This window comes from Euprymna scolopes, chromosome 8 (genome assembly GCF_053919585.1).
Source record: "Euprymna scolopes isolate OS-2025 chromosome 8, ASM5391958v1, whole genome shotgun sequence".
Lineage (NCBI taxonomy): Eukaryota > Metazoa > Mollusca > Cephalopoda > Sepiida > Sepiolidae > Euprymna > Euprymna scolopes.
This window is the reverse complement of record NC_136489.1, coordinates 72,158,778-72,170,073: the sequence shown is the minus strand read 5'-3', so window position 1 is coordinate 72,170,073 and position 11,296 is coordinate 72,158,778. Positions and strand designations below refer to the sequence as shown.

The following is an 11,296-nucleotide window of genomic DNA, read 5'->3' as shown; positions in this document are numbered from 1 at the left end:
AGGTACTCAGGAGGCAAATAGAGCAACTGACCGATGAATTGGGAACGTGTGGGCCAACTAGACTGCCTCGAGGGGAGGACCTTTGCTGAGAGCGAGAGCCTTTGGGTACCTCTGATGAGTAATTACCTGGACACTTTGGCGGAGTTGGATTCAATCTTCAAGCTACCTAAACCCCCTCTCAGTTTGGAATCAGAGCCCCAATGCTCTGGAACTTCATCGATCCCTGGAAGGCCTACTGCCTCGTTCATTGTCAAGCCCCCCTCAACTACAGATTACGGGCCCTACCTTTAGCGGCCGAGAAGTGGCGACTGACCGTTTATGTTTCTGGAACTTCTTGACCAGATTCGAGAACTGCATGGCCAGCATGGCCACTGATGCGGAAAGATTAAATTTCCTAAAGTGTTCCTTGACGGATAGAGCCCTGCAGTTGATCAGTCACTACAGCTGCACTGATGCAAATTATGCTCGGGCCATGACAGTACTCAAGAACGAGTTCTTGGACCTTGACAGTACTATTGACCTGATATTCGAGGACATATTGGACTTCACACCTTCAAAGAACGCACCACTCTCCGAACTAGGAGAATTTGTTTCCAGAATGGCATCTTTGTTGGAGGAGCTGGGTAACTCTCTCTCGTGTGATTTTTCCGTGGACAGCTCGAGCGGGGCTCACCTTATGGCAAAGGTACTTTTCGGGAAACTATCATGTGACCTGAAGGGGGAATTAATAGCCCTCACAAATAAGATAGTACCACCATTGTCATCCATTCTGGGGCTTACAATCGAAGCCATTAAGCGACTGCAGGTGAAGGGCCGGCCTGGTTCCTCGCTCCCTCCTCCACCTGCCTCAAGCTGAAGTGAAATGAGGAAATCCAATTAATGGACTTCTGTCACTCCTTCATTTGGTGTAGATGCTACATATGCTAAGTCATCAGGATACTCAACAACCTTGCCTCCCATATTGTCGGTCACCTTCTACTGCGGAATAAAAACTGTTTCAGTGAATTGCTTGTTGGACACTGGCAGCGGACGCTCATATTTGTCAGCTGATGTATTAGAAGAACTGTGCCCTGCTGGGTCCATTGGGACCCTTCGCCAGCTTAAACTATCCACGTTTCATGGAGAATGTCAACGACAGTTCACGGAGGTTATCCTGCAAACGGACTTGGGCTCAGGAAATACCAGAGGGTGTCCGGTTTTGGTGTCTGAATGCATTGATTTGTCGGTCCGGTTGCGCGATTTGCAGTCTCTGTTGCGAGCCTTGGGAGAGGCGGGCTATTCATTGGCTGGCCGGTTTGAGACAGGTTCTAAATTGATAACCATTAAGGGGGTGGTTGGCCTAGACCTCATTCAACACTTGGATCCATTTAACCTTGTTCGGTGTCTGGGGTGCTGGGCCTTTTCGATTGCGCCTGGATTGGTGCCATTCGAGAGGGTCGACTCCTCCTCTTTGAATGACGTTTCTCCCTGTGAAGTAAATCTCCTGTCATTCAACACCATAATAGATCACACTCCTCAGGTCGACACCTCCCACCTGTGTTTTGTGTTGGAGGCTCAACCGACCTACTTCGATCCCTTCGAGGACTGCTTTCCGGACAGCACCGTGCAAAGAGGACTGGAGAGAATGGTCAGCCTGGAGACTCTAGGGATACCGGACCAAGAGGGGTTTTCTGACTACGATAAGGAACTGATTGAGCAGTTTGAGAAGACTGTTGAGCTTCGTGGGGTAATTATTATGTAGAGCTCCCTTAGCATCAGGATAAACTGAGCAGGGTGCCCACGCGACGTCATTGCGTGTCTTGGACCGAGTAGCTGCAGACCTGACAAGGAGGAACAAGTACGATGAATACTTGGAGGTGTTCCGGCTACAGCAGGAAGATGGCATCATAGAGGAAATCTTTGTCACATCTCAGAAATTCAACCAGTACGTGTGGATACCCCATCAGCGGATCTACAAGACCGATCCAACTGCGATAACCAAGATTAGGCCCGTCTTTAACTGTAGTTTAAAGACGGGAGGCGGATTATCACTGAACGAAGCTGCATATTCAAGCGTCAATTTGACTGGGAACATTTTGGCATTCAGGGCCAACCGTTACATTTTGTTGGCAGACATCCGCCGAGCCTTCCTTATTATCCGACTAAAATTAGAGATGGACAAGAATCGATTCTGCTTCTTTTTGAAGGAGGGAAATCGATTACGCTGCTTCCGATACACCACCTCCAGCCCGTTCGTATTGAGTTGCATATTAAGGTTACACGCTGGCAAATACCTACGAGATGCCTGCCGCGGGGTGATGGAGGACCGATTCTATGTGGACAACCTTGTCGTTTCCATGGCTGATGGGGACGAACTTGTTGCAATGTATTCCCTGGTTCGACAGCAACTGCAGGAAGGAGGGTTCATTCTCCAGGCATGTAATTCCAATTGTAAGACGCTCCGTGCTAAGATGGAGGAGGACGGCACTCTGAGCACCCATGAAGAACAGTGAGAGAAGGTACTCAGATATCAATACTCTCCGCTCACAGAGGAGTTGTACGTACCTTATACAAAATGTGATGCCAGTGCATCAACAAAGAGAGGTGTCCTTTCCGAGGCGGCCAAGATCTTTGATCCGCTTTCTCTCTACCTTCCTGTTACAATTCGGAGCTGTGTGCTGATCAGAATGATGTGGAAGGATGGTCTGGGATGGGACGATGCCCTCTCTCCTGCCATCCAGAACGATTGGAGGAATCTTGCTGCAGACCTCTCAAAATTGAGCGATGTCCGCTTTGACTGAAGGAGCGTAATGCCTGGACTGCCCGGGAACATGTACCTGTTTTGTGATGCTTATGGATTTGCCACCTATATCGTACAGGGTGGCCAGTCTTCATTGCTTTTCGCAAAAGCCAAGGTAGCTCCAATCAAGGACAAAACATTGCCAGTCCTCGAATTGATGGCAGTATTCCTGGCCTTCAAATGCCTTCCTACTATCCTGGACAACTGTGAGGGATTCACTCCTGACTGCTTATGCATGACCACTGATGCTCAGGTTGTTTTGTCATGGCTCCTGTCGCAAACTATGTTGTGCAACAATATTTTTGCGAAGAACCAACTCGAGGACATCCTGAAGACGAGCTCTGACATAGAGACTCTCTACGATTTGAGGACTCTGTTCAAGTACGTGGACATCCAATCTAATCCGGCTGATTTGATAACGAGAGGCATTACTTTGAGGCGATTTCGGTCTTGTCCCAACCTATGGCGCTTCGGCGCATCCCCCCCCCCCCCCGGCTGAGTGGAGGGATTGGTCAGTGGCCGGAGCGGGATCTTCCCTACTTGAGTGAGGCGTGTCAGCAGATGACTCGCTCTGTGGCTTATTATCCGGTTTTGTATGAGGAGAGGCATCCCTTGGTTGTGCCCTTTGACAGATTTTCGTCCTTCTTTAGTTTGTTGAGGGTCGTGTCTCTGGTTTACAAATTCATAGCAATCAGACTTAATAAACAGTGGAACTGTGAATCCAAGGCTGGTCACTACCTGATGAAGACCATGCAACAGCAGGAATTTCCCATGAAGATTGGATACCTAAATGACCCAGACAGAGATCATATCCTGGCCAGGGTACGCAGCCTAGACCTTTTTCTGGATCCAGATGGGCTGATTCGATCTAAGGGTAGAATTGACTCGTCCATACACTTCTCTTATGAGATTAAGAACCCCATCCTAATAGGTAAGCAGCACCCCGTGACAAGGCTCATTATTTTGGACTGCCACAAGGCTTGTTGTCACCTTGGGACTGGTTCGACCCTGGTCGAGCTGAGGAGACGTGGATACTGGGTTCCCCAGGGAAGACGAGCGGTCAACCAGGTTTTGTATGACTGCGCGAGGTGTAAGCGGTACAACTCTAGGTCGATGCATCCCAATGTTGCCGCTGACTTACCTTCCTATCGAACTGATTTTTGCACCCCCTACCGACACTCTGGGATAGACTTCACTGGTCATCTATGGGTGAGCGACGGAGAGAGCGACCGAAAGGTGTATTTACTTTTGTTTACTTGCTTGAACATCCGAGCTGTACACATTGAGGTGGTGCCCAATATGAGCATATCTTCCTTTTTCCAGGCCCTGATTCGCTTTTCCAATCAGAATGGTGTCCCTGAAGCTCTGTATAGCGACAACGCAAGAACCTTCATAGTAGCCGGAAAACTTTTCAGTCGTCTGAACCTCTTCCGTGACTACCAGGATAAATATGGACCGTGCAACCTGAAACTGAGAACCATCCCACCGTTCTCCCCTTGGTATGGTGGGACTTGGGAAAGATGTATAAGGACAATTAAAACCTGCCTTTTTAAGATTGTCGGTAAAGGCAAGCTAGATTATTTCACTCTACTCACAGTTATATCGGACATACAGAGGTCAGTCAACAACCGCCCTTTGACCTACCAGTCTTCCGCCAACAAGAGTACGACCACGGTCACCTCCAATATGTTTCTCCGCCCTAATCAATGCCCAGAATTGTTACTATGATTGGACGATGGAAACGAAGCTGCACTAACGCCGGCCAGTCGGAGTGAGCTGATGCAGTCCTTGGGACGCAGGAACCAGTGTCTCGCAGATTTCAACAAAAGCTGGTATAGGGAGTACCTCCTGGAATTAGGGAGAAGGGGTCCAGTGCAGTCCCACTCCCAATCTGGGGATCGACTCCAGAAGGGTGACGTAGTCATAATCAAGAGCCCTCTAAAACCCAGGCCATTTTGGGCTTAGGCACTATTGCCAACCTAATTCCAGGTAACGACGGCGTCACCAGAGCAGCACACGTTAGACGTGTTAATGTACAAGAGGTGCATTCGTTGAGACACCTATTTATAGATTGGGAGGAGTGGTGAGAGGAGCTTTCCCTTTGTTATAAAGGTGACCTCAAACCACTCTGCCTCGGTGTGGCTAGCAAGTGTTACAAGTCTAGTCGCTCCTGCTGGCAGTTCGGTACTTAGTTACTTTCTACCGTCTACTTCTACCTATATACCTCTACCAACCTGCTCTTCTGTTACCTGAACCTGAGGGAAGGGTCGCAAGGGCGACTCCTTTGCAACCCAGCGTGATCCTACGCTCGACTTACCCCTCTCCCCCCTCAACGGGATTATTTTTTTTTTAACAAAATAAACAAGCAACAAACCGTAAATGTTTGGAAAAATAAAACATAAATAAATTAAATAAAAGCAAAATTTAAAAAAAAAAAAAAAAAACGTAAATATGTTTGAAAAAAAAAATAAATAAATAAAACTTAAATATGTTCGCAAAAACAAAAAAAATATGTTTAAAATTAAAATATAAACATTTATTTTTATTTCAAGGGTGCCATTATTTACATTTTGTGCCTCCGTAACTAGGTGGACAGACAGACAGTAACGCCACCTATTGTCAAACGGAGTAAACAGGCTCTCTCTTTCTTCCAGATTACCAAAAAATTAATGTAATTAAGAAAATGAAAATAAAGATTGTCCGTTTCGATATCGGGAAACGAAAAAATATCCGGTGGGGTGGGGGTGGCGTGGGTCATTTCGTCATTGAAGCCGAAAAATGTTTTTGGCTCTTTTGGCTCTTTCTTTGGCGTTTTTTCCTAAATAGGAAATAAGATGGCCGCTAGCAAAAACAACAGTTATTACGTTGGATACTGAATGTCTTCAAATATGGATAACTGCGTGTTTGCACAAAAAATAAATGTGATATTCGTTCTCAACGTACCCGAAAACTTATATCCATTGACAAATTAAAAGTGAATGCCGAGGGGTCGAAAAACCTGCACGCGTCATTTGTGGCCAAATTAAGATTTCAATCTTAAGGTGAAAGTGCACTGGGGGACCACCCGAATATTTACCTTTAAGAAGTCGTTTTTTTTAATATCCAACTGTTTACAGCTCTAGTCGGGTCTGCTGCTTAAAAAAAAAAAAAAAGCATTTAATAGTGTCGTAGACTAGAACTATTGTACAATATAACATGGAAAAAAAATGCTTTCGGGTAATAGTTTAATTGCCACCATGTTTCTTGTCATGCAAGACAGCCGATAACACACTGCGCATGACCTCCCCCTCCCCGACTAAAAAAAAGAAAAAAGACAAGCGAACATTTTTTTTTTCTTTTTGTACACTTATTTTTTTCCAAGAAAGGGTTCGGGTTAATACCCCTTCCTTTTTTTAACACAGAAAGAAAATGTTTTGTTCTTAACAAGGAAGAAAAAGTTGAGGTTAATATTTATTTTTTTTTTTTTTTTTTCAAGGAAGGAAGTTTTTTTTTTTTTTTAAGAAATCTCTCCAAGTTCCGACTTGTGTCTGTACAATGCAGCAGCCTGTAAAAAAAATTTAGGCAAAAGTTTCGTCTTGTCTGTCTCACTCCTTACAAATACCTGGCTAGATATTGCTGCAGGAATTCTGCTCGAATACCAGGCCGCTTAATCCACTGTTTTACGTCTAGCCACATTCGTTCTACATTTTGTGTGTGGATTCTGGGATCCTGAGGGTCCACAAAATTTTCTGAGTGGTTTATAGTGTAGTGTGGAAAATTAAATTAAAGTGTGATAATTAAATTGATTGACTTACCGAGGGTGGCTCGGTGGGAAGGGAAGACACTCATGGCTGTGAACGGCCTGAAGAAAATATGAAGAAAATAGGATGTCTATTCCTTATAGCTTAAATAGACGTTTCAGTCTCGTTTCAATCTCGCTGAACAAGAGATTGAGACTATAAAAAGAGTCACCTTTGTAGGCTTGTTGTTGTTGTAGTTTGTTCTTGTCGTTGTTAGAGATCTATCAGACCAGTACGACAACTGTTAACAGCGCGTTATATTTACAAGAATACGTTTGCTTGTAAGCAACGAGGTAATTTTTCGTTGCAAGCTAAACGTCTTTTCTTCCCCCTCCCCCACCACTCGTCGGTAGGAAATATCGACACATTGTAACGAAAAAAATCCGGCTGCGAATTTCAACCAACTTTAGAATTTAATTATTCTCGAGATAAGTCGGAATTAACAACATGGAGGATTCAGTCTCGATGGAGGAACTGAAGCTGAAACAGAAACTTCTTCAACGAAAAATACAGACTACCCTGGAAGGGTTAGAAAAGGAGGAGAAGAGTTCTGAAGAAGTGGTTTCTCTATTTAAACGTGAAATAGAGGACTGGTTAGAAGAGCTGGAAGGAGTCTCCTTTGGCATGGAGGAACACTTTGCTGTAAGGGGACAAGCAGAAGCGTTGGCAAGCTTAAGTCTAGCTTCCTTCTGCTTCAAATATGAAGCCAGGCAACATTTAAGTTTTCTGCACAAAGCTGACCAGAGTGAGAACCCAACAGCCACTTCAATGGAAGGAGATATTGACTCTACTCCAAGTCAGGAGAACCCGGTTACTCCAAACACTGAAAGATTACCACCCTTCGAACCAAAAGCCCATTCTTCATTTTCAGTGGAGCCATTCAAGATAAAATTGAAGGGAACACGCTTTGATGAGAAGGACTTTGAGACCAACAAGAGGATCTTCAAGGACTTTTTGACAAAATTTGAAAATTGTGCCAAGTCCATTACGTCTAACACTGAAAAACTCTATTTTTTGAGATGTTCCTTGGAAAGCAGAGCACTCCAACTTATAAATCATCTTTCACCCTCTGACGAAAGTTACTTGATGGCCCTGAAGCTACTGAAGGACCAGTAGTTGGATGAGGAGGAGATAAGAGGGGAAATAATTAAGGAAATATTCGATTTTCAGTTGGACAATCCCAAAAACCTGGAAGGATTAAAAAATTTTATGATCAAGACCCAGGCAGATATGTGGGAACTAAGGGCCTCTTATAATTGTGACTTATATGACGATAAGTCAGCTAGAGCGATAATAATATCACAAGTGTTATTTACGAAATTCCCTCCTGAAATAGGGAAGAACTGTTACGAATTTCATACCCAACATTGTCTACACTGTTGAAGGAAACCCTAAGTATAGTAAAACGGATGCTGGTTGCCAGAAAGCCGACCAAGATACTAATGGCCAAAACTCGACTCCAACCTAAGTTTAAGCCAGAGCAGACAATTGAAACCTCGTCTCTCAAAACCTTTAATACTAAGTTAATATCCGAGGCAAAATGTGAATTTTGCAAAACAAATAAACATTTGTCCGAAGATTGTGACAGCTATTCTACTCATGAAGCAAGGATAACAAGGTGTAGAGAGTTGCGTCTCTGTTTTCGGTGCCTAAAGAGGTCTCACTTGGAGAATATGTGTCCATTAAAAACATCAAGAAAAATTTGTTGTCATCATTGCAACTCGAAGGGACACATAACTGCTATGTACTCAACCATTACAAGAAGTATGCAGGTTGATACTTGCCTGCATACAAAGGGCTATAATGATGCTTTCCTGTCACCCATAATTGGCATAATAGTGATATGAGGCGAAAAAAAGGTAAAGGTGAACTGCCTGTTGGACACTGGCAGTCAACGGACTTATTTTGACACTTTAATTTTAAAAAAGCTGAATCGCCTCTCCTTAGCCAAGGATAAAAGAATGGAGGTAAAAACCTTTTTAGGCACTAGTCCTAAAAATTTTAAGGAAATCTCTGTGGGATTAAATTTGGTTATTGAGAGAACTCATACTCTCCCAATTCTAGCAACCCAGTTGAATTTATCCTATCGCCTTGAAGGACTTACTCAGATTCTTGGGAATTTAAAAAATCGCAGGCTGGCTGCAAAGTTTGATGCCAAGAGGGATTTGATTATAATAGATGGGTTACTAGGACTCGATGCAATCCAGTACCTGGAACCTTTAAAGGTAATCCCTTGCATGTATGGAGTGGCATTCGAGACACAAAAAGGATTAATCCCCTTTGGAAACAGGTGTTCTTTTCTCTATAAACACCAGATTAAAAACCAAAAAAGAACACAGATTAATTATGCAGAAGTGTTGGCTAGAACTCCTGAACTTCCACCTGCCAGAATCAATTATGTGGTTCACCCAAAGGAATCCTACCCAGACCCTTTAAAAAATTGGTTCGAAGAAAGTAATGTCCAGCGAGGGTTGGAGAACATGTTCAACCTTGAATCCATTGGATTACCCACTGACGAGAAATTCTTCACCTTGGATGAAGAGAAAGTTAAGCAATTCCGAGATTCCATCACATTTAAAGATGGTCTTTATCATGTGCAACTTCAGTGGTATGAAGATAAAATAAAATCAGTACCTTCGAATCACAATGCTGCTATTCGAGTTCTAGAAAGGATTACCAAAGATCTAGAGAAGAAAAACTTGTATAATCACTATCTGCAAGTTTTTCAACAACAAGAAGATGAGGGCATTATCGAAGAGATAATTGTGCCACCTGAACAATTTAAAGATTATATATGGATACCTCATAGGCCAGTGTTAAAACTAACTGACCAGACTACTACCAAAGTGAAACCAGTGTTTAATTGTTCATATAAGAATAAGGACTCAGTATCATTGAACGAAGCAGCATATCCTGGAGTAAATCTGATGACAGACATGATAAAATTGATGATCCGATTCAGAACAAACCGATACGTATTGCTAGCTGACATTAGGAAAGCATTTCTGATGATTCGGCTGGCATCTGAAAGGGATCGTAATAGATTTTGCTTTTTTCTAAAGAAAGGTAAAAACTTGCATTGCTACCGATACAAAACGATTATATTTGGCTTCAATGCAAGCCCCTTTATTTTAAATTATGTATTAAAGTTTCATGCGGATAAGTTCCCTTTGGATGACTGTTCAGAAACATTGAAATCCAATTTTTATATGGATAACTTGGTGAAAACTGCAAATAATGCAGAAAACCTATCTGCCTTGTATACTACTAGGAGAGAATGTTTACAGAAAGGAAATTTTGATTTGCAATCTTGCAATTCCAACTGTGTAACACTCCAAAAGAAAATGGAGGCAGATGGAACATTGTCAGGATTCGACTCTGGTTGGGAAAAAGTGTTGGGATATCAATATGACCCTGTCCAAGATTCAATAAGTGTTTGCCCACCATCATGCGACGTGGAGGCGTCTACTAAGAGGAAAATATTGTCTGAGACCTCTAAGGTATTTGATCCTTTGTCTCTTTATCTACCTGTGACAGTGCGAGGTCGTCTCTTGATGAGAGAAATATGGAAACAAAAATTAAATTGGGATGATGTGGTTCCTCAGAGTATGAGTTCAGTTTGGAGAACGCTGGCAAAGGATCTGTCCGCGTTAAACAATGTATCATTTCCAAGGAGAGCTTTAGATGAAGGAAAGGATACCAAATTATTTTTCTTTTGTGATGCATCTAAAGCCGCATATGGGTTTGCGGTGTACGCTGTACAGGATGGGAACTCATCCTTGGTCCTTGCAAAGGCAAAAATGTCTCCTCAGCAGGGAAAATCCCTCCTGATGTTAGAACTTCTAGCGGTATTTTTAGCCGTGAAGTGCCTCCCCTTTATAAAGGAGTCACTAAAGGACATTACTATTAAGGATGTCTATGTAATCACGGATGCTCAGGTGGTTCTGCCCTGGATTCTGTCCGATTTCGTCCAAACGAAAAACGTGTTTTTACAACATAGATTACAGGACATAGCTCAAATGAGAGAGAAGATCAAATGTGATTTCAACATAAAAGTCAACTTTAAGTATTCATCGACAATTGAAAACCCAGCGGATTACATCACCAGAGGTTTGACCATAAGAAAATTTAAGGAAAAACTTTCTCTTTGGTATGAGGGACCTAAGTGGATAAAGCAAGAAGAATTCTCCTGGTGCCATCGTGAATTGGGCTGCCTTTCTAAGGCTCAAATGGAACGGATTAGTGCGCCAGTAAATTATGCCGCAGAGAATGAGGTGGCTATATCAGAAGTCAGGAGCTTGGTGGAAGGACAACAGCAACACCAATATCAAGACTCCAGAATACTACAAAGATCTGTTGGAGAATAAGTACCGGGAGTACATGGAGGGAAATCCGATCAAAACCCTACCCGATATATGGAGGATATTAAACAGAGAACGCTGTTCTTCATCACCTTTGATGCCGGTGGGAAGGGGCTCACTGGGGTTTCCCTTGAGAAAATGATTGAAATACTGGGCGAATTAAAGATCCCGGCCCAGTATCTAGTAAAGAGATACCATTCCACGTGGGATCTCATTTTGCCGTCAAAGGAAGTGACGATGAGTTGGGCAAAGGGAGACCTCACGTGGAAGGACATTCGTTTGCGACCGGAGTATCTCTCCAGAAGACGTGCAATGGTGACAGTGCTGGGGGTCCCGTGCTTTATCGGGGAGGACCTGTTGGGAGCGACGCTGTCGCA

The 11,296-nt window shown here is 43.4% G+C and overlaps 3 protein-coding genes across 3 annotated transcripts; all 3 read left to right on the top strand.

Moving 5' to 3' along the window:
• The first annotated feature begins 364 nt into the window (after positions 1–364).
• LOC145283894 (uncharacterized) lies at positions 365–2,492 on the top strand. Its single transcript, XM_080132997.1, has 3 exons — positions 365–623; positions 912–1,726; positions 1,872–2,492. Exons 1-3 carry the CDS (start codon positions 365–367, stop codon positions 2,490–2,492), a joined length of 1,695 nt encoding a protein of 564 aa, XP_079989123.1.
• An 848-nt stretch (positions 2,493–3,340) lies between these two features.
• LOC145283893 (uncharacterized) lies at positions 3,341–4,507 on the top strand. Its single transcript, XM_080132996.1, has one exon. It carries the CDS (start codon positions 3,341–3,343, stop codon positions 4,505–4,507), a length of 1,167 nt encoding a protein of 388 aa, XP_079989122.1.
• A 4,012-nt stretch (positions 4,508–8,519) lies between these two features.
• LOC145283890 (uncharacterized) lies at positions 8,520–10,925 on the top strand. Its single transcript, XM_080132995.1, has one exon. It carries the CDS (start codon positions 8,520–8,522, stop codon positions 10,923–10,925), a length of 2,406 nt encoding a protein of 801 aa, XP_079989121.1.
• Positions 10,926–11,296: the final 371 nt, after the last annotated feature.